Genomic DNA, 23408 nt, shown 5'->3' with positions numbered 1-23408 from the left:
TGAACCCATATAATTAGTCTTTTCTGACATTCTGTATTCAGAATTTGGTATGGATCTAGGCAAGAGAAGTCTGTAGAATCTTTGATGAACACAAAAAAATACAACTGGGTTTAAGTCAGAATTGAATCTAGCTTTCTTTCCTCTTGCTGATCTGATCCTTGTCATTATTTGGAAAATAGTGGTATCATCCAAAAAGCAGTCCTGCTGAAAGATATGCTTTCTCACAAGGTCCCAAGTTAGTTGATTCAGGTGGTTTCTAGGCTTATAGGTGTGCTTTGAATATTGGTAAGACTTCTCTCATTGTGTTATTGCTATAAAATAGATTAATAAAAGAACACTTTAGTAAATGAGAAAGATTAAAGCGTATCTAACTTGATTCTTATAACAAGGTTATTTGAGAGAATTTATTAACTAGAAGTTACTGTGAAGTATAAAGGTATTTCTGTTCATAGTAAAACAGGATAAAGCTTTTGGAGTAGTTTATAAACTGTTTTGACACAACTGTGGAATTCAGCTTGAAGCAGTGGGAAGTCATGGGCAATGATGTGTTTCATCGTAGATATGTTTTACTTTCGTCAACCCTGACATCTCTAATTCTTGTTATGGAATTGAGGTTTTGGTGAATAAATATCAACCCTAAAGGGTTTCTTCACAATCTCATCAAGTTTGAAAAACATTAGATTAATTTATCTTATCCCTAGAAAATATTTATTTAGTCTCAAAAACCCAGCCTGCTAAAAGACTAGGTTAATGTTCATGGTATCATCTTATGTTTCTATTCTTTAGTTTTCTTTTTTTTTTTGCCTTTGTTTTTTATGTAGCCGTTGTTAAATGCCAACTGGTTATGTTATAATCCTTCTGGGGTAGGAAAGAAATATTTTTCTTTCTTTGCTTAATAATAATGATAACAAGTAAAAGATTCAATGTTTCCTGTGTATTTTGTATTAAGAAAATTATTTTTAGAACAGTCTCATGGAATTTGACTTAATTTCTTTCCATGACCTCTCTCAAGTAGGTTCATTCCAAAACTTATCTTCTCTATACACACACACACATATAATTTTTAGTCAGCTCTTTAATATTTCATTTGAAATAAGGGAGTCAAATTGAATTTTATATCTTCTTAACAAAGCAGTAATACCAGTTTTACTTTTAGAATTTAGGCAGCATAATTAATGTATTAAGTGAGAGAGTCCTACCTGTCAATTCTCTTTAACGCAACTCTTAGAAATAATATATGCGTGGAACTCTTTGCTCACAAAGTAACTATATTAAGATAATATGGGGAAGATATAATGTAAATATACTAAGTAAAGGCAGCTTTTGACATATCTATTCCTAGTCCATTCCCAGGTGACCAGACAGAGTAAATATAAAATTAAGCGTCACGCTATTCCTTTTCAAAAACTCGTTGTTACTCTATTGTCATAGTAATTGAAATGCATCAGGAAACGTTCGTCTTAGCTTTTTTTTTCACTCTCCTCATTCTCCTACCCCTTGCATATGTCTGTCTTGCCACTTTTCTATGCTATAATTGTTATTTGATTATCTGCCCTCACTGGATTGCTCTTTAGAGATCAAGGATCGTGTCCTATCTTTTTATCTATCTAGAACAGTGCCCGTTATTTAGGTCCCGGATGACAGAATGAATGACTTCTTACCTTCCATAGTAAATGTGAGAAAGGACTACAATTAGCCATAGCAACCTAAGAGAATTTGAAAATTGTGCCTAGACTCTACCTGAGGTAACCATCCTCGGCTGCTGGTCTGGAAATCATCTCAGCTTTGATTATGACTATGACTTAATACAGTGCTTTATGGTGTTTGATTACCAACGCTTACACTGTGGTTTTAGTCTTTGACTGTCCTGTCTACCGTTTACTGTCAGCAGGTTTGGGAGCAGGCCACTTGACTTAACGAGGGCCATAATCAAAGTCAGCTTATTATATCTTTTAAGTTTCTTTCATTGGTTCAGCAGCTGTAAAGCATCCTTTGCTTTTTTAGCATAATGCTTAATTAATTTTTCCTATATTACTATGTTGTTTACAGTGGAAAAGAAGAAGGAAACGATAACAGAGTCAGCTGGTCGGCAGCAGAAAAAGAAAATAGGTGAGGTGAGATATTGATCTGAACAAAATTTAGGTTTTCTTCAAAATAAATAAATTTTCAGATGATGAAAATAAAAGTTAATAGTGGTAATCCACATTTGTATAATTTTACGGTTTACAAAGCACGTGCATACATTATCTCGCTTGATTCTCTCAGCCACTTTGTGAGGTAGATAAGTTCAAGCAGCTGCTCTTTTTTTTGTTGTTCTTACCTTTGAAATTTTCAGTTTTAGTAAAATATTGTTGACAGTTGTGGCTATTGAACTTGGCTGAGGGTTCTTGGCAGTTTGTAAAGTATATTCTTTTCCACATCTGAGAAGATTATTTTTAGTCAACCTTGAGTTCCTTATGCTTGTTGTTGCCCTGGCTTCCTTACTGAATACTGACTAGTAATGGGGACCCACCAAGGGGTAGGAGATTTTCTACCGAGTAATTTTTATCAAGTCTGAGAAATGATGACCATATGTTTTTGTTTTTTCAGTGTCATTTAGAATTTCAGTAATTCTGTTTCAAAAAGATTATTTGTAAATAAGTAGGTATGAATTACGTTTATATTTTGTACTACTTTATGATTCTGAAATCAGAAAAATATTATGAAATTATATATTTGTTTTAGAAAATATGTTTCTATTCCTAGATCGTAGGAGCTCTGGTGGCACAGTGGTTAGGCACTTGGCTGCTAAGCAAAAGGTCAGCGGTTTGAACCCACCAGCCACTCTGTGGGAGAAAGATGTGGCAGTCTGCTCCCATAAAGGTTACAGCCTTGGAAACCCTATGAAGCAGTTCTACTCTGTCCTGTAGGGTCGCTATGATTCAGAATCAGCGGCAACGGGTTTGGGTTTTTTGCTGTTGTCGTCATACCAAGATCACTGCTGTTATACCCCTGGGGAGAATTGCACCACGCTAAACTGTTGCAATGCGTATTCCATTAAAGTTTCTCAGTTTAGCGCAGGGGTGTCAGACTTTCTTAAATGACCCATTCATTTAGTTCTGTGGTAAGATGTTATTGTACATCTATTCTGTATGTGTCAGTAACTGTTAGGCACTGGAGAAACAAAGGAGAAAAAGATTTTGACTTCTAGTCGTTCTGTCTAGAGAGGGAAAACAGAGCACAAAATAAATGATCACTATGCAGTGTAATAAGTACACTTATAGGGAGATATTCTGAGTGTTATAAAACGAGAGAAAAAGAATATCCAAATGGACCTAGGGGATCAGGTGTCCTTGAAGAGGTAGTGCTTCAGCTGAATCTTGAAGCTTTAGTGTGAATTAGCTAGCTAAGAATGTAAATAAAAAATAATACTGGTCTGTATTTATTGATTACTTACCATGTACTATACCAAGCACTTTACATATTTTTAAAGTTTTCATAAGTCATGTGTGGAAGAGACAGTATGATCCCATTTTTATAGATGAGTACATTGAGGCTTAAGTTAAATAACTTGCTCAAGGTCAGCCCTAACCAGCTAGTCAGTGATAGATATGAGAGTTGAACCTCATCATTTATGACTCTTGAGTCCCCATTTTTAAAGTACATTCTAGGTAGAAGGCTAGGCATATACAAAGGCATTGTAAAATAGTTTCATATGACAAAAGGTATGTGTAAACTTCAGGCAGATGAGGCTAGAGAAATATGTCATTAAGTGCTTGGCTAACTGAAAGGTCAGAGGTTTGAACCCACGTGCCACTCCGTAGGCATCAGCTTCCATAAAGATTTACAGCCTTGGAACTCTATGGGGCAGCTCTACTCTTTTTTACAGGGTCATTTTGATTTGGAACCAACTTGATAGCAATGGGTTTGGATTTTTTTGTTTGATTGTTTTAGTCCATAAAGTTCTTCATAAGTTAAACTGAGAAATTTAACTGGTATCCAGAATGCATCAGGCAACCGCTAATGGATTTAGCTGAGAATTGACAAATTTTGTTTAAGGAAGATAATTCTGAGAATAATTTGGAGAATAAATTGGAGTGGGGACCGTTTTGGAGGCAAGGAAGTCAGGATGCTCTTTAAGTATCCCAGGCATGAATTTGGTCAGTGTTAGTGGGAACGGAGTATACAGTACAAATTTAAAAGATATACAGGAGGTAGAAGCAAGAGGACTTGATGACACTTAGCTGTAGGGTATGGAGAGAGGGATGAATCTAGGAAGAGGCCCAGATTTCTGATCTGGAGAGGAATGTTGGAGGAGTGGCAGATTAGATTAGAGTGGGGAAGGAAAGAGAAGATGGCTTTAGGTTTGAACATGTTGAATATGAAGTACCTGTGTGACCAACCAAAACCATTGCTACTGAGCCGATTCTGATTCACAACGACACCTGTAGGACAGAGTAGAACTGCCCCATAGAGTTTCCAAGCAGCAGGTGGTGGATTTGAAACACTGACCTTTTTGGTTAGCAGCTGAGCTCTTAGCCACTGTGCCACCAGGGCTCCACCTGTGTGACAGTAGGGTAGAAATACTTGGTGTACAGTTTTGGAACTGGCAGATAGAGAAGGGCTACAGATTGATTTTAGAATAATATGATTGTGAGTAGTAATTGAGTCAGCAGGGTAAATGAGATCATATAGGGCAAGAAGAGCAGAGGGTTGAAGATGGAGAGAGCCTTGGGGAAACACAGGAGTTTAACAGGTAGTTGAAGAAGTGGAGCTCTGAAAAAGTGTTGCCAGAGAAGTTTTTTTTTAGAGAAGTTAAAGGGAGCATTTCATAAGGGAGGAAGGATCTGAGCGTAGGTGTTAAATGCCTAAGTGATTTTAGCAAAAACAGTTCCGGTGACATGATGGGGACAGAAGCCAGATTCTATGGATTAAGATAATGCATGGGGAGGAAGTGAAGGCATTGCATATGGACAGCTCTTTAAAGTAGCTTTGCTATAAAAGATAGGGAGGATATAAAAATGGAAGGCAGGTTACCCTCTGCCCTTAAAGTGACAGTACAAAATATCTTCATTCAAATTATCTTAACATGGAATGCAACATTGATTGCTTGCTTGCTCACCAAAAAACATTTCACCAGAATTTATAAGAAATGACATTTATAAAGAGTTACTTATCAAAATCTTATCAGAAGTCACAAGACATAATATTTATGAAGAGTTGCTTGAAGGACCCACAACCTATCTGTTCTCTTATTGTTGTTATTAGTTGCCATTGAGTCAGCTCAGATTCATGACAATCCCATGTACAGCAGAAGAAAATGCTTCCTGGTACCATGCCATCCCCGTGATCACTGGCATGCTCGAGCCCATTGTTGTGGCCACTGTGTCATTCCATTTCATTGAGAATTTCCCTTGCCTTTGTCGGCCCTCCACTTCACCAAACATGACATCCTTCTCTAGCAGTTGGTCTCTCCTGATGCTGCAGCCAAAAAGTAACAGTATTCTTCTGTGATCCATGGGGCTTTCATTGGCTAATTTTCTGAAGTAGGTTGCCAGGCTTTCTTCCCAGCCTGTCTTAGTCTGGAGGCTCTGCTGAAACCTGTCCACCATGGGTGACCCTCCTGGAGTTTGAAATACTGGTAGCATAGCTTTCAGTATCATAGCAATATGCAAGCCACCCAGGAGGACAAACTGACAGACAGGTAAATTTTACTCTAGGATTAAGCCAGACTATCAGAATTCTGTAAACCTAAGGTACATTATTTTGGACTTCATAAAATTATTTTACTGTATTTCACCTTGGCATTTGCACCATTAGGCACATTATGAAAAATCCAGCTAGATGCAAAAGGTATGCAGGAGGTAGATGTAACAGGACGTGATGACATTTAGCTAGCTGCAGGATACAGAGAGAGGGATGAGTCTAGGAAGAGGCCCAGATTTCTGATCTGGAGAGGAATTGTTGGAGGAGTAGCAGATTAGATTAGAGTGGGGAAGGAAAGAGAAGATGGCTTTAGGTTTGAACATGTTGAATATGAAGTACCTGTGTGAACAACTTAACCCATTGCCAGCGAGTCGATTCTGACTCATACAACCCCTATAGGACAGAGTAGAACTGCCCCATAGGGTTTCCAAGGTGAGACTGGTGGATTCAAACTGCTGACCTTTTGGCTAGCAGCCTGAGCTCTTAACCACTGTGCCACCAGGGCTCTGGTACTCTTAATTTCCAGACCCCCAAGGACTTATAGAACACATTTTCATCACATGTCAACATAACATGTGGAAGAGATTGGGAATTACAACCCTCTTGGGAGTCTTGGGTACTTAATATTTGAGACACCTACATACAGTCATATCCTTACATTTAAGGATCAACTGATAGGCCATTTCCATTGGTGTGATATAAAAAGTATCTTAGAGAGCTAAGGTGTTTAATACCAGAGGCACTTTTTTTCAGAATTAAACTTTACAGATTTTTATTTGTTTAAATTGAAATATTTTGATGCTCTGGTATATTTGAATTTTTTTTTAGTACAAAGTACACAAGATTCCAGGTTTTCACTTCATCTTACTAAGTGGTATTAAGACAGAAGTGCTTTTGTAATCACCAGTCAGTGACACTTTAACACCTGCTCTGTGCTCAGTGCTGCGTATATTAAGCATTTCATTAATTCTTTTCAGAGAGGCAAGAAGAGAAACTGAAAAATAACAACAGAGATCTATCAATGGTAAGAGTCCCGAATATAACTTTGTGGTGAACCACTTAACATTTTCAGCAAAGGACCCTGATTTGCATCAAGCGCGTTGCACTCACCTCTTCAGAGGTGTGTAGTCTATGTATGCCATGCATAATATATGAGTGCTCCTGGACTGCACAGAAGTAAAAATATGCTACTTCTCTTAAACTTCATTTTAATAACACAAATAGCCTCTTCAGGTTGTCTCGGGGTCATAAGTTATCCTCTTCACACATTTCTTGCATAGTTTCCTTATTGTGTTTTTAAACAAAGTAGTTTATTTTCTTTTTCTCCCTTATTAATACTGAATCCTTGGTTTTATGCTGACCTGTGTAACCTCAGCACAGAAGTTGGAATATTATAGGTGGCTTTTATTAGTGCGTTTTGTTCGGAGCGTTGGACATGTCAAAGAGTGAGGAAATATGATTTCATTACTCATTATTTATAGATAGGGTTCAGTCAAGCTTGTCTTTCTAAGGTATAAAAAAACCTCTTGCTGTTGAGTTCATTCCGACTCATAGCGACCCCTATAGGACAGAGCAGAACTGCCCCATAGCGTTTTCACGGAGCAGCTGGTAGATTCAAACTGCTGACCTTTTGGTTTGCAGCCATAGCTCTTAACCGCTGTACTGCCAGGGCTCCTTCTAAGGTACAAAGCTAGGCTAATTAACATTGCTTGACTAAGTTCCTACTTCTGTGTAGTTAACACAGGATGTCTGAACTGTGCAACAGCTCTTTCACTCACCCAGAGGTCTTGAAATTCTTGTTAAGATTATAAGAGTGCATGTTATAAAAAGTAACATTAATATGTGTTCGCCGTAGCAAATTTGGAAGCTATAGAAGGAAGAAGAGATAAAAAATTGCCCATAAACACACCATCCAGAGATAACAACTGTTAATCTTATATCCTTATAATCTCTTGTTAATTTATATATTTATACCTTAAGAAATTTATATAACTAAGAAAGGATTTTGCTGCCAGTAACAGAATACCTAAAGACTGATATACTGGCTTAAACAGGCAAAGGTTTCTTGTTTTCATGCAAGAAGTCCGCATGTTGGCAGTCCTGGGCTGGTGTAGCAGCCCACTAATGCCATCAAGGACCTGAGCTTTGCCAGCCTTAGTTTAAGACTTTTGTCTTCTTGGTTGTCTGATGGCTGCCTCACTTGCAGGTGTTACATTCATCATTTCAGGCAAGAGGAAGAATGAGCAAAAGTCCTAAGGGGATGCCAGCCAAGCTTGTCCCTTAATTTTTTTTTCCCCCCCAGAAGCTCCATCCAGTACTTGTACGTAAAACTCATTGATCAGAATTAGGTCACATGGCATCCCCAATATTATGAGGTGGCAAGGAGAAGAGGTATTGGAGTGGAGGGTGGGTTAGCTGACAAACAGCTTTTTTTCTAAAGGGTGCCCTTTTAAAAATGACATGAAACCAAAACTTTTGGGGGTGTGTCTTAGTAGCTGGAGTTTTTGTTTTTTTTTTTGTTTAGTGTAAAATGACAATTTGTGGTCTCTTTACAGGTTCGAATGAAATCCATGTTTGCAATTGGCTTTTGTTTTACTGCCCTAATGGGAATGTTCAATTCCATGTGAGTATTTTTAGATTATTTTGCCTAACTATTACTCTGTGTATGTGGGCAGTTAACTTTTTTGTTAATATTTTCCATAATTTCAAAGTTCATAGAAAAGTTGTAAGGATAGTACATATATCCATTGTCCACATTCACAGTTGTCAACATTTTGCCCCATTTGCTTTCTCTCTCATTTGCAGATTATCCTCTATTTTTTCCCAGCCTCCCTGATTTTTGTGTGTGTGGGGTGGAGGAGGGGGAGTTTACAGAGCAAATTAGTTTCTCATTCAATAGTTTGTGTATAAAGTATTTCGTGACTTTGATTTCATCCCCCACAGTGTGTCAGCACTCTCCCCATTTCCGCCCTGATTCCCCCATTTTCTTTTGTCCTGATTTTCTATCCCTTCCTGCCTTCTCATCTTCACTTTTGGGCAGATAATGCCCTTTTGATCTCGTATAATCAATTGTTCTGAGGAGTACATTCCTCTCGGGTGTTATTGTTTGTGCTAGTCTATTGTTTGTTTGGGAGGTGGTCTCTGGGAATGGCTTTAGTTCCAGGTTGGAAGAGTATCTTAGGGCCATAATCTCAGGAGTTCCTCCAACCTCTGTCAGACCAGTAAGTCTGGTCTTTTCAGTGAATTTGATTTTTTGTTCTACAATTTTCTACCACTGTGTCCAGAACTCTCTGTTGTGATCCCAGTCACAGCAGTTGGTAGGGTATCCGGGCACCATCATCTGCAGAATATCTTGCCTGAGGTCACACAGCTAGTCAGTGAAAAGCTGGGAACAAACTTGGCTTACTTCTTTGTTTCACTGTCTTTCTTACTCTTGCTCTCTCTATATATCATTTATTTACTCATATACATTATTTATGTATTTTTCTGAATAATTGGAGCATATCCTGACCTTTTAACCCATACTTCTTAGGCACCCTGCCCCTTTGCCCATAATTACTTCAGTGTGTATCGCCTCAGAACAAGGATATTCTCTTCTGTAACCCTAATACAGTTATCAAAATCAAGAACATTTAATTTCGATAGAATACAATTATATGATAAATTTTTCACCCTTTTAATATTGGAGATATTTTATATATGAGGCAAAGCCTTAGGCATTATAGGGTCCTCTAAAAAGAGTATAATACGTTTCCTCTGTTCTTAAGTTGCTTATGGGCATGCTACCTCAAAATGATGGTAGTCATGTAAGGATGTTTTGACTCTTAAAATAGAGTCCTAACAACTATAATCTTGTTTAATGATAAGGTAAGTTACTATTGTCTAAACTAACATATAGCTGATCTGAGTAATTATGGAACCACTTTTGATAGAAGTTGGGAAAATATCCAAGGATGACAGTCATTTATTACCTTTCCAGAACTAACCTGAACCATCGCACGCATACCAGAATTTCATTCCCTTCCGCCCCTCCACCTTCCCCTTTCTTTTTGCCTGTCTCTCCCTCTGCCCTCTCCCCCTACCCCCAGCATTTCTTTCTTTCACCACCTGTGAAGTGCCTACTATATGAGAGGTTGGTTTCAGCTGGGCGAAGGCCTCGAGAAGATACCAAGAAGGGCTTTATAGAGGAGATGATTCCACAGGTTTGTCCTGTCTGCATTCTGATTCATTTCTTGCTGAAGTGTTCTTCTTGACTCCATCCCCAGTTTATTGCACACTTCTATATTCCTAGCCTTCTTTCTCCCTTTTGGAGCCCTGGTGGCACCGTGATTAAGAGCTATGGCAAGCTACAGCTGCTAACCAAAAGGTTGGCAGTTTGAATCCACCAGCTGCTCTTTGGAAACTCTATGGGGCAGTTCCACTGTCCTATAGGATCTCTTTTTGCTATTTAAAACTCACATCAAGGTTTACTTCCTCTACGAAACTTTTCATGATTCCTTCTTTACCAGACTTATGTTTGTCTCCCTCTAATAGACTAAGTCTTTCACAGTCTTTATATGTAGTAATTTATATGTCCTTAGGATTCAGGGCCTGGCACAGGTATTTGTTGACTGAATAAAAATATTTATAAGTGCTTCATGGATAAGAATCAACATAAATCCAATCCCCAAAATGTGAAGATTAATCAAATCCCCACTTTCCCACTTGTCAATCATCTCTGACACCAGCTACCCCAAGGTTCTCCCTCTCTCTGCCCCTATCGGGATCTGAAACTAGACCAGGGCTCACAAGTTAGAAGGACACTGTCGTTCAGACTGCCATATATACAGACGCCAGCTGCAAACTCGGGTTCACATGACACCCTTACTTCTAGCCTGCTGGCTGCATATCTGGGATTTTCCTACCTGGGGACCTCCTCTGGACCCCCTCCGTTTCACTTGCTGGCTCCCATTACTCCTTTGGGTTCATTGGAACAACTCACAGGACATACTGTATTTACGATTACAGATTTATTATAGTGAAAGGATACAAATGAGGATCATCGTAGGGAAGAGATACGTGGTTAAGGCCTGGGAGGGTTCCCAGTGCAAAGCTCCCATATGTCAAAGAGGGCATGACAACCAATGCAAAGCTTCCATGTCTCAAAGAGGGCATAAGCCAAAGCAGAACTTCCATATCTCACAGAGGGCATGACAACCAATGCAGAACTTCCATATCTCACAGAGGGCATGACAACCAATGCAAAGCTTCCATGTCTCACAGAGGGCATGACAACCAATGCAAAGCCTCCATGTCTCACAGAGGGCATGACAACCGATGCAAAGCCTCCATGTCTCACAGAGGGCATGACAACCGATGCAAAGCCTCCATGTCTCACAGAGGGCATGACAACCGATGCAAAGCCTCCATGTCTCACAGAGGGCATGACAACCGATGCAAAGCCTCCATGTCTCACAGAGGGCATGACAACCGATGCAAAGCCTCCATGTCTCACAGAGGGCATGACAACCGATGCAAAGCCTCCATGTCTCACAGAGGGCATGACAACCGATGCAAAGCTTCCATGTCTCACAGAGGGCATGACAACCGATGCAAAGCTTCCATGTCTCACAGAGGGCATGACAACCGATGCAAAGCTTCCATGTCTCACAGAGGGCATGACAACCAATGCAAAGCTTCCATGTCTCACAGAGGGCATGACAACCAATGCAAAGCTTCCATGTCTCAAAGAGGGCAGACAACCAGGATGCTCTCGCAGCCTCTGCGTTCAGAGCTTTTATTGGCTTCATTACCATAGTCATGATTGAGGTCTCATCGTATATGCATGATAGGTTAAATCAGGCCTCCTGAGGTTGGTTGTTGCGGGACTACCAGGTGGCCTTTCTGGTCTGGCAGCCCCCTCATCATTAGCACAAATCCCCAGGTGTGGCCTGGAGGTTTTAGAAAATAAAGGCACCTCAGTCACTCAGGTGAGTCCAAGAATTGTCCCTTAGGAACTAAGGACAAAGGTGAAGTTGTTTTTTTGTAAAGCGATTCATTACTGCACAAGTGCACAGCCCTGTTTCCTCAGTCATATTACCTGTACTGTGCTGAAGTAAGACTTTGACTATATTTGAAACATGAATCAAAAATTTTAAATGGCAATTACTGATTTCCAAGATGCCAAAGATCTTTTATGAAAATATTAGTGAACCAGTTACAGTAGAACCGAACAAACTCTCAAATTTATGAGCATCTAATTGATAAAAATGTCTTTACCAGCTCTTAGGATATAGTTTTATTTTAGTCCATGATAGCTCGAAAGTTTCAATTATAAGATAAAAAAAAAAAAAAAAAAAATTTTTTTTTTTTTTTTTTTAGTCGTGGCACCAATCCTAGCAAAAAAAAAAAAAAAATTTTTTTTTTTTTTTTTAATCCTAGCAGTAAATCTTGACAGTTTAAATCCCCTATTAATCCACCAACAGTGTTGGGAAAAATAATGCAAAATTATGCATCCTAGCCCTAGTAACGCAGTGGTTAAGAGCTCTACTGCTAACCAAAAAAGGTCAGCAGTTTGAATCCACCAGCTGCTCCTTGAAAGCCCTATGGGGCAGTTCTACTCTGTCCTGTAGGGTCACTAAGAGTCGTAATCAACTTGATGGCAGCAGATATTGGCAAGTCAGTAAGGTAAATTTAATTTTCACAGCTATGATCTCCTTAACGATGGGTGGGGGGATTGACATTAGATATGAGTAGGGAGAAGTCTTGACTTGTGTCAGAGAGCAAACTGGAGCTTCTGTTAAAATTAAAGAGATTTATCGAAGGAATAGAAAGATCCAGGTCGGGCAGCCTTTGTGAGAATTCACAAAAGTACTCCAGTGTAGGAAAATCCAGGAACTTAAAAGGAAAAAAAATTCTGATTGGTTGATATTCATAAAATCATGATTTAATAGACACCAGACAATTGCAAGATCCATTAAGCATTGTTTTGATGGATTTTGGAGGGGGCAGTCTGAGTGAGTACCCGTCCCGGTAGCACACTGTGAAAGGAAGGGAAGGAACCTACAGGCTCCCTGAGGTATTTCAGCTAGCTGACTTTTGAGAGTCTGCTCAGAATAAGCAGTAAAAAAAAAAAAAATGGAGTCAGGGCTAAATCTATGGCAGAAGCCTCTCCTTAGGCCAAGCACCTAGATTTTTAGGGCTCCTTCACCCTTTTTTGTTTTTCACCCTAGTGAACTAAGTTGTGAAACATGGAAATGAATCATCTTGGCTTATGTTCATATTTACAGATAGGAGAGAATGTTCACATTTTTCGAAGATTTTGCCAATTCTCTGTTACTTTTCTGTGGTTAAAACTAGATTTTAACACATAGTTTGGTTTGAATCCATAGGTGGTTTAGTTACCAAATGAAGCTAATATATTTTATTTAAATGATAGAATCACACAACCACGAAGTATAATAATTTATTTATTTATTCCCTCTTTGAGTCAGTAGTCATTTTTGTTTGCTTTTCATCCTTTGATTTTTTCCCGTTCCAGTTTTGAATTTTCTCTGACTATGGTACGTGAATATTTATATAAGTTTCAAGTATTTAATTTTTTGTTTATTCCATTTAAAAGGCTGCATGCATTTATGTTTGTGTGTGCCCAACATTGTGAAAGGTAAAAGAAAATTGCTCAGGCCAACCCTTCAAGGTGCTTATTGCCTTAAAGTAGAGTAGGCAACATTGATTTACTTGTTGAAAATTTGCTCTTCTTTTCTATGTATAGGGCGTTTGTAATTTGTAGACGCTCCATTATAGAGGTCTCTTTAAAAGGGAGAGATTGTGTAACAATAACTCACTTCCCAATTACTTTTCATTTTCTTGGCAACAGAGAAGAGCCTGTCTCTGGGCCTTGAGAAGTTCTTTTTCTTTACGTTATTACTGGGACTTTCTTGGAGTCCATTTTGTTCCCTGCCAAAGCAGCACTCATCCCTTATATTTATGTCTCTCGGGTGTACTCAATTCTCTCAGTCACCTGCAATTGAAACCTTTATTGTTTCCCTCCCTCTCCTTGTTCCTTTCTTTCAGCATTTATTATTTGCCCTATGCCAAATTTAATTCTAGGCACTAAGTTACCTCTAATACTTTCAACTCCCTATTCCATCAGTTAACGGTTCCTGTTCATTCTATCTCCCTCTGTATGTCTAGCCATCCAGCCAGCCAGCCATCTGCGTATGTGTATCCTTCCGCCCGCGTATCCGTCCAACCGCATATCCATGCCCTATTTTGTCCATCTTAGTGCCAGCTTCCATCCTCATTCCAGCACTCATTTCTTTTTTCCCCCTCTAGTAATTGTTTGGCTATGAAAGGAAGGGTTGACAGTTCGAACCCTCCCAGCAGCCTCTTGGGAGAAAGACCCTGGCAATCTGTTCTCTTAAAGATTATAGCCTAGAAAACCCTATGAGGCAGTTCTGGTCTGTCACATGGGGTTGGTATAAGCTGAAATCAATTTGACGTCATCTAACAACAACAACATCATATGCATGTGAAAGCTGGACAGTGAATAAGGAAAACCAAAGAAGAATTGACGCCTTTGAATTGTGGTGTTGGCGAAGAATATTGAGTATACCATGGACTGCCAAAAGAACCAACAAATCTGTCTTGGAAGAAGTACAACCAGAATGCTCCTTAGAAGCAAGGATGGCGAGACTGCGTCTTAAATACTTTGGACATGTTGTCAGGAGGGATCAGTCCCTGGAGAAGGACATCATGCTTGGCAGAGTACAGGGTCAGGTGAAAAGAGGAAGACCCTCAACGAGGTGGATTGACATAGTGGCTGCAACAATGAGCTCAAACATAACAACGATTGTAAGGATGGCACGGGACTGGGCAGTGTTTCGTTCTGTTGTGCATGGCGTTACTATGAATCAGAACCAACTTGACGGCACCTAACTCGGCTACTAACCATGAGGTTGGTGGTTTGAACCCACCGAGAAATGCCTTGGAAGGAAGGCTTTGTGACCTGCTTCCGAAAGGTCACAGCCATGAGAACCTGAGGAACGCAGTTCTACTCGGCAGCACATTGGGCTGCCATGAGTTGGAATCATCTCTATGGCAACTGCTTTGGGTTTTTGTTTGTTCGTTTGTTTAACTTGAGTATTACAGTGGCCTCCTAACTGCTCTCCTTTCTGTTGATATCTCCTCTCCAGTCTCTCCAACTTTGTTAAGTTGACCATCCTCAGAATCCTGTTACTCAGAACAACATCTACTGATTGAATGGTCACAGGGCTGGGCACGTTTTACATATGTTATCCTTTTAATTCTCTTAACCTCCCTCTGAAATAGGGATTATAATCCTTATTTTAAAGATAAGGCAGTGAAACTCCAGTTATTTGCTTTGTCCGAGGTCTCAAAGCTAGTGGATGTTGAGTGGAATTTAACCCATGACTTGCTGACTCTAAAGTCCATGCTGTCGTCGCCATGTGTCTCTGACTACTGACTTAAGTCAAGCTTCTTACCCTGACTTTCAGGGCGTTCCATGCTTTGGTACCAGCTCGTTTTCAAGCTTTTTTTCTTTTCACTACCTACAAATTACTTTGTTCTAGTGCACTATTCACTGTTTTGGAAACACATTTTTTCACATGAATTTTAAAATCGGTCAAGTGTCACTTTAAAATTATCCCTTTGGAGTTTTGATTGAAATTGTGTTAAATTTATACCTTAGTATATTTTTTAAATTTTATTGTGTTTTAGGTGAAAGTTTACAGCACAGATTAGTTTTTCATTCAAAAATTCCTACACAAATTGTTTTGTGACATTGATTGCAATCCCTGCAATGTGTCAAAACCCTTCCCCTTTTCACCCCGGATTCTCCCTGTCCATTTGTCCAGTTTTCCCTTCCCTTCCTGCCTTCTCATCTTTGCTTTTGGGCAGGTGTTGCCCATTTGATCTCATATACTTGACTGAACATGTTCCCTACATGTGTTACTGTTTTATAGGCCTGTCTAATCTTTGGCTGAAAGGTGGAACTCAGGACTGGCTTCAGTTCTGAGTTAGCCGGGCATCTGGGGGCCATAGTCTTGGGCGTTCCTCCAGTTGCTGTCTGGTCTTTTTGTATGAATTTTAATTTGGCTCTGCTTTTTTCCCCAGCTCTGTCTGTGTCCTCTATTGTGATCCCTGTCAGAACGGTCGGTGGTGGTAGCCAAGCACCATCTATTTCCTCTGGATTCAGGCTGGTGGTGGCTGTGGCTCATGTGGTCCATTAGTCCTTTCAACTGATATTTTCCTTGTGTCCTTGGTTTTCTTCATTCTCCTTTGCTCTGGACAGGATGGGACCAATAATTGTATTTTAGATGACGGTTAACAAGCTTTTAAGACCCAAGACACTATGAACCAAAGTAAGATGTAGAATTTTCTTTATGAACTACTTTATGCCGATTGACCTAGCATGCCCTCCGAGGCCATGGTCCCCAACCCACAGCCCCAGTAACTTGATCCCTCAAGGTGTTTGGATGTGTCTAAGAAGCTTCTATGACTGCCTTGGTCAAGTTGTGTTGCCTTTCTCTACATTGTGTGTCTTTCCCTTCACCAAAGTTAACTTGTCTACTATCTAGTTAGTGACTTCCACTTGCCATCCTTCCCTTCCCTCGTAATCACCTAATACATTAATTTTGAGTTTATTAGTCACCTTTATAATTCTTAATCTTCCCTCCAGGAACATGGTATTTCTGCTAAATCTACTTTTATGTACTTTTTTCCAACTAAATCTTACATATGTTTTATTTTTCTAGCTTGTTGCTGTTGGTATATAAATAATCAGTTTTTGTGATTTTATTTTCTAACTGGCCATCTTGCTGAACTCCTATGGTTTCTGCTGTTGTTATTGTTAAGTGCCATCAATTTGGCTCAGACTCACAGGGAATCTGTGTACAGCAGAATGTCAGGTTCTGTGCCATCCTCACAGCCATTCCTATATTTGAGCCCACTGTTGCAGCCACCATGTCAGTCCATCTCATTGAGGGTCTTGCTGTTTTTCGCCAATGCTCTGCCTTACCAAGCATGATGTCTTTCTCTAGGGACTGATCCCTCCAGATAACATGTCCAAAGTTGATAAGATGGAGTCTCACCGTCCTTGTTTCCAAGGAGCACTCTGGCTGTAGTTCTTCCGAGACAGACTTGTTAATTCTTCTGGCAGTTCACGGCATATTCAATATTCTTCGCCAACACCATAATAGGTTCTAGTAGGTTTTAACTTGATTCTCTGATTTTCTAGATAGATAAGCATATCATCAGACAAATAATTTTGTCTCATTGTTTCCAAATCCCCTCCCTCTCACTCTTTCTCCTTCCCTCCCTTCCATCCCCCCTGTAATTCTAATTTATATTGAATTAGAACAACCAGAGGAGGGTTAAATACTTAATGATGAAAAATAGAAGGTACCAATAAAGATAAGGAGGACATGAAGAGAATGCTTATGTCACCACTATAATACTTAAGAAGGTTGTAGAGGACTGAGATTTCAAAGTTATATGCAAGAAAATGTTGGGAACAAAATTACTTTCCTAGTCAGCAGAGCCCCCGTATATTCCTTTCTGAATTTTCGTAGCACTTATCACCTGTATATTACCATTTAATACTGAATGGTCATCTCTCATGTGTTCTGCAGTGCGTTATGTATTTTTGTTTTATTTGCCATCTACTAAAGCTCTATGTCAATAGCTGTTATTTAAAATGTATGTCCTATATGATTTTTAACAGACTTAAAGATATAACAGGTACTCAACAAATAAGTTATACAGTTCATCAGTACAAGATAAAATATCATTCAATGGTTTTTTTGTTTGTTTTATGCTATAAGTTCTCCTTGCTATAAAAGTCAAATGGAGTATCTTAGAAGGAAAATGATATGAAGAATTTTATTATTAGGCTTACCTTCTTGTAAAAGACAACTATTGGCAGTAAGAAAAGCTTTCCCTTGGTTTTTTGTTTGTTTGTTTGTTTCCTTCGTTTTTTATTTGTAGGCTTTTTAATATTTTATTGTGTTTAGGTGAAAGATTACAGAGCAACTTGGTTTCGCATTCAACAAATTGTACATAAAGCATTTGCAATCCCCACACTGTGTCAGCACTCTCCGTGTTTCCACCCTGAGTTCCCCTTTTACTTTCCTCCGGTTTCCCTACCCCTTCCTGCCTTTTAATGTCTGGTTTTAGGCAAATGTTGACCTTTTGGTCTCCTGTAATTGTTCTACAGAGCACACTTCTTTTTTGGTGTTATTGTTTATTTTATATGGCCTGTCTGTTGCTTGACTGGAAACTGTTTTCCAGTAACAGCTGTGATTCCAAGTCGGGTGTCGTAGAGCCATAGTCTCAGAGGTTCCTCCAGTCTCAGGCCAGTAAATCTGGTCTTTTTTTATGGATTAGATTTTTTGTTCTACATTTTTCTCCCACTCTGTCTGGAATCTTCTGTTGTGGTCCTGGTCTGAGTGGTCGGTAGTGGTAGCCAAGCACCATCTAGTTCTTCTGGTCTCGGGGTTGTGAAGGCTATGGCGCACGTAATCCCTTAGTTTTTTGGATTAATTACTCCTTGAGTCTTTGGTTTTCTTCACTCTCATTTGCTCCAGACAAGAAGAGGCCACTGGTTGTATCTTAGATGGCTGCTTGTAAGCTCTTAAGATCCTAGATGCTGCTCACCAAAGTAGGATGGACAACTTTTTTTTAAAATAATTTTTATTGTGCTTTAAGTGAAAGTTTACAAATCAAGTCAGTCTCTCACATATAAACTTACATACACGTTACTACTTACTCTCCCCCTAATGAGACAGCCCACTCCCTCCTTCCAGTCTCTCTTTCCGTGACCATTTTGCCAGCTCCTAACCCCCTCTACCCTCCTGTCTCCCCTCCAGACAGGAGATGCCAACATAGTCTCAAGTGTCCACCTGATGCAAGTAGCTCATCCCTCATCAGCATCTCTCTCCAACCCATTGTCCAGTCCAATCCATGTCTGATGTGTTGGTTTCGGGAACGGTTCCTGTCCTGGGCCTACAGAAGGTTTGGGAACCATGACCGTGGGGTCCTTCTAGTCTCAGTCAGGCCATTAATCCTGGTCTTTTTATGGGAATTTGGGGTCTGCATCCCACTGTTCTCCTGCTCCCTCAGGGGTTCTCTGTTGTGTTCCCTATCAGGGCAGTCATCGGTTGCGGCCGGTCACCATCTAGTTCTTCTGGTCTCAGGATGACGTAGTCTCTAGTTCATGTAGCCTTTTCTGTCTTTTGGGCTCATAATTACCTTGTGTCCTTGGTGTTCTTCACTCTCTTTTGATCCAGATGGGTTCAGACTGATTGATGCATCTTAGATGGCCGCTTGCTAACATTTAAGACCCCAGATGCCACACTTCAAAGTGGGATGCAGAATGTTTTCTTAATAGATTTTATTTTGCCAATTGACTTAGATGTCCCCTGAAACCATGGTCCCAAAACCCCTGCCCTGCTTTTCTGACCTTTGAAGCATTCAGTTTATTCAGGAAACTTCTTTGCTTTTGCTTTAGTCCAGTTGTGCTGACCTCCCCTGTATTGTTTGTTGTCCTTCCCTTCACCTAAAGTAGTTCTTATCTACTATCTAGTTAGTAAATACCCTCTCCCACTTTCCCTACCTCCTCCCTCTCATAGCCACAAAAGAATGTGTTCTCAGTTTAAACTATTTCTCGAGTTCTTGTAATAGTGGTCTTATACAGTGTTTGTCCTTTTGCAACTGGCTAATTTCACTCAGCATAATGCCTTCCAGATTCCTCCATGTTATGAAATGTTTCACAGATTCCTCACTGCTCTTTATCGATGCGTAGTATTCCATTGTGTGAATATACCATAATCTAGGTATTCATTCATCCGTTGATGGGCACCTTGGTTGCTTCCATCTTTTTGCTATTGTAAACAGTGCTGCAATAAACATGGGTGTGCATATATCTGTTCATGTAAAGGCTCTTACTTCTCTAGGATATATTCCGAGGGGTGGGATTGCTGGGTCCTATGGTAGTTTTATTTCTAGCTTTTTAAGGAAACGCCAAATCAATTTCCAAAGTGGTGTACCATTTTACATTCCCACCAGCAGTGTATAAGTGTTCCAATGTCTCCACAGCCTCTCCAACATTTATTGTGTATTTTGGATTAATGCCAGCCTTGTTGGAGTGAGATGGAATCTCATTGTAGTTTTAATTTGCATTTCTCTAATGGCTAATGATTGAGAGCATTTTCTCATGTACCTGTTAGTTGCCTGAATGTCTTCTTTAGTGAAGTGCCTGTTCATATCCTTTGCCCAGTTTTTAATTGGGTTGTTTGTCTTTTTGTGGTTGAGTTTTAGCAGAATCACGTAGATTTTACAGATCAGGCACTGGTCGGAGATGTAATAGCTGAAGATTTTTTCCCAGCCTGTAGGTGGTCTTTTTACTCTTTTGGTGAAGTCTTTACATGAGCATAGGTGTTTGATTTTTAGGAGCTCCCAGTTATCTGGTTTCCCTTCTGCATTTTTAGTAATGTTTTGTATTCTGTTTATGCCTTGTGTTAAGGGTCCTAGCATTGTCCCTATTTTTTCTTCCACGATCTTTATAATTTTAGTCTTTATGTTTAGGTCTTTGATCCACTTGGAGTTAGTTTTTGTGCATGGTGTGAGGTATGGGTCCTGTTTTATTTTTTTGCAAATGGATATCCAGTTATGCCAGCACCATTTGTTAAAAAGACTATCTTTTCCCCAATTAACTGACACTGGGCCTTTGTCAAATATCAGCTGCTCATATGTGGAAGGATTTATATCTGGATTCTCAATTCTGTTCCATTGGTCTATGTGCCTGTTGTTGTACCAGTACCAGGCTCTTCTGACTAGTGGGGCAGTATAATAGGTTCTAAAATCAGGTAGAGTGAGGCCTCCCACTTTGTTCTTCTTTTTCAGTAATGCTTTACTTTTCCGGGGCTTCTTTCCCTTCCATATGAAGTTGGTGATTTGTTTCTCCATCGCATTAAAAAATGTCATTGGAATTTGGATCAGAAGTGCATTGTATATATAGATGGCTTTTGGTAGAATAGACATTTTTACAATGTTAAGTCTTCCTATCCATGAGCAAAGTAAGTTTTTCCACTTACGTAGGTCCCTTTTGGTTTCTTGCAGTATTTGTATCGGTCTTTTACATCTTTGGTAAGATTTATTCCTGAGTACTTTATCTTCTTGGGGGCTACTGCAAATGGTATTGATTTGGTGATTTCCTCGTTGATGTTCTTTTTGTTGATGTAGAGGAATCCAGCTGATTTTTGTATGTTTATCTAGTAACCTGATACTCTGCTGAACTATTAGTTTCAGTAGTTTTCTTGAGGATTCCTTAGGGTTTTCTGTGTAGAAGATCATGTCGTCTGCAAATAGAGATAATTTTACTTCTTCCTTGCCAACCTGGATGCCCTTTATTTCTTTATCTAGCCTAATTGCTCTGGCTAGGACTTCCAGCACAATGTTGAATAAGAGTGGTGATAAAGGGCATCCTTGTCTGGTTTCTGCTCCTAAGGAAAATGCTTTCAGGCTCTCTCCATTTCGCTGTTGGGGTTGTATAACCCACTGCCGTCAAACCCCTTTATTATGTTGAGGAATTTTCCTTCGATTCCTATTTTGCTGAGAGTTTTTATCATGAATGGGTGTTGGACTTTGTCAAATGCCTTTTCTGCATCAATTGATAAGATCATGTAGTTTTTTGTCTTTTGTTTTATTTATATGGAGGATTACATTAATTGTTTTTCTAATATTGAACCAACCTTGCATACCTGGTGTAAATCCCACTTGGTCATGGTGGATTATTTTTTTTGATATGTTGTTGAATTCTATTGGCTAGAATTTTGTTGAGAATTTTTGCATGTATGTTCATGAGGGATATAGGTCTGTAATTTTCTGTTTTTGTGCTGTCTTTAGGTAGTTTTGGTATCAGGGTTATGCTGGCTTCATAGAATGAGTTAGGGAGTATTCCATCCTATTCTATGCTTTGAAATACCTTTAGTAGTAGTGATGTTAACTCTTCTCTGAAAGGTTGGTAGGACTCTGCAGTGGAGCCATCCGGGCCGGGGCTTTTTTTTATTGGGAGTTTTTTGATTACCTTTTCGATCTCTTTTTTGTTATGGGTCTATTTAGTTGTTCTACTTCTGATTGTGTTAGTTTAGGTAGGTAGTGTGTTTCTAGGAATTCATCCATTTCTTCTAGGTTTTCAAATTTGTTAGAGTACAATTTTTCATAGTAATCTGATATGATTCTTTTAAGTTCAGTTGGGTCTGTTGTGATACGGCCCATCTCATTTCTTATTCGGGTTATTTGTTTCCTATGTTTCTTTAGTCAATCTGGCCTCTGGGTTATCAATTTTGTTAATTTTTTCGAAGAACCAGCTTTTGGCTTGTCAATTCTTTCAATTGTTTTTCTGTTCTCTAATTCATTTAGTTCTGCCCTAATTTTTATCATTTGTTTTCTTCTGGTGCCTGCTGGATTCTTTTGTTGCTCTGTTTCTATTTCTTCAAGTTGTAGGGACAGTTCCCTGATTTTGGCTTTTCCTTCTTTATGTATGTGTGCATTTATTGAAATAAATTGACCTCTGGGCACTGCTTTCGCTGTGTTCCAGAGGTTTTGATAGGAAGTGTTTTCATTTCTCGTTGCATTCTATGAATTTCTTTATTCCCTCCTTAATGTCTTCTATAACCCAGTCTTTTCTGAGCAGGATATTGTTCAGTTTCAAGTATTTGATTTCTTTTCCCTGCTTTTTCTGTTATTGATTTCTACTTTTATGGCCTATGGTTTGAGAAGATGCTTTGTAATATTTCTATGTTTTGGATCTTACAAAGGTTTGTTTTATGACCTAATATGTGACCTATTCTAGAGAATGTTCCATGTGCACTAGAAAAAAAAAGTATACTTTGCAGCTGTTGGGTGGAGTGTAGAACTTTGTTTTTATGTACTGTGTTACGCCAGTGGACATAGATATCCTGAGTCTATGGTCCTTAGCCTTTAAACCTAGTATCTTCATCCCAGGAGTTGTTTGGTTGGGCATAAAAAGTTTCCATGACGGTGCCCCTTGTGTGTTCTATTGTCCGTATTAGTATACATGCAACATCTACAATATGTATGTAGAGATATCCACAACTTAACCTGTATCTGCAGGTTGGTATGCTCCCTTACATCTTCCCATGCCTCTTTAGCATACCTATCTACCTGTGTCTCAAAAAAAAAAAAAAACAAACTCACTGCCATTGAGTCAATTCTGACTCATAGCAACCCTACAGGACAGAGTAGAACTGCCACATAGGGTTTCCAAGGAGCACCTGGGGGATTCGAAATGCCAGCCTTTTGGTTAGCAGCCGTAGGTCTTGACCACTGTGCCACCAGGGTTTCCTTCTACGTGTGTATCTCTTCGTAAATTATTTTTGTTAATGCTGTTGTTGCAGGATTGTCTGTGTTTCAACAACTGCTGTAGTTGCCCATTGTTCTTGTGTTCCTGTCAGTGTCTTCCCTTTTGCCTTTATCATGTTGAGCTGACTTCCCCCGTATAGTGTATTGCCTTTCCCTTCACCAGTATTCCCACGTGTCTTCTGTCTCTTTAGTGATTTATTCTCACTTACCCTCCCTTCCCTGGTAATCATCAAGGAATGTTTTTTTTCTGTGTGTAAACCTTTTCTTGTTTTTTTTTTATAATAGTAGTCTCCTACAATATTTGTCCTTTTGTGATTGGCTTGTTTCAGTCAACATAATGT

At 39.4% G+C, this 23408-nt stretch overlaps 1 protein-coding gene across 2 annotated transcripts in view; it reads left to right on the top strand.

Moving 5' to 3' along the window:
- The window catches only part of TMCO1 (transmembrane and coiled-coil domains 1), a 56521-nt gene that overhangs the window by 4966 nt on the left and 28147 nt on the right, over window positions 1-23408 (top strand). For both annotated transcript variants that reach the window (XM_003415213.4, XM_064282893.1), the window contains exons 3-5: window positions 2050-2109; window positions 6663-6709; window positions 8241-8308. In XM_003415213.4, the coding sequence (XP_003415261.1) occupies window positions 2050-2109; window positions 6663-6709; window positions 8241-8308 (175 nt within the window). The remainder of the gene's footprint in view (window positions 1-2049; window positions 2110-6662; window positions 6710-8240; window positions 8309-23408) is intronic.

Source organism: Loxodonta africana, chromosome 3 (genome assembly GCF_030014295.1).
Source record: "Loxodonta africana isolate mLoxAfr1 chromosome 3, mLoxAfr1.hap2, whole genome shotgun sequence".
In the NCBI taxonomy this organism is placed as follows: domain Eukaryota; kingdom Metazoa; phylum Chordata; class Mammalia; order Proboscidea; family Elephantidae; genus Loxodonta; species Loxodonta africana.
Note: the sequence above shows the minus strand (reverse complement) of the source record. Positions and strands in the feature narration are given on the sequence as shown.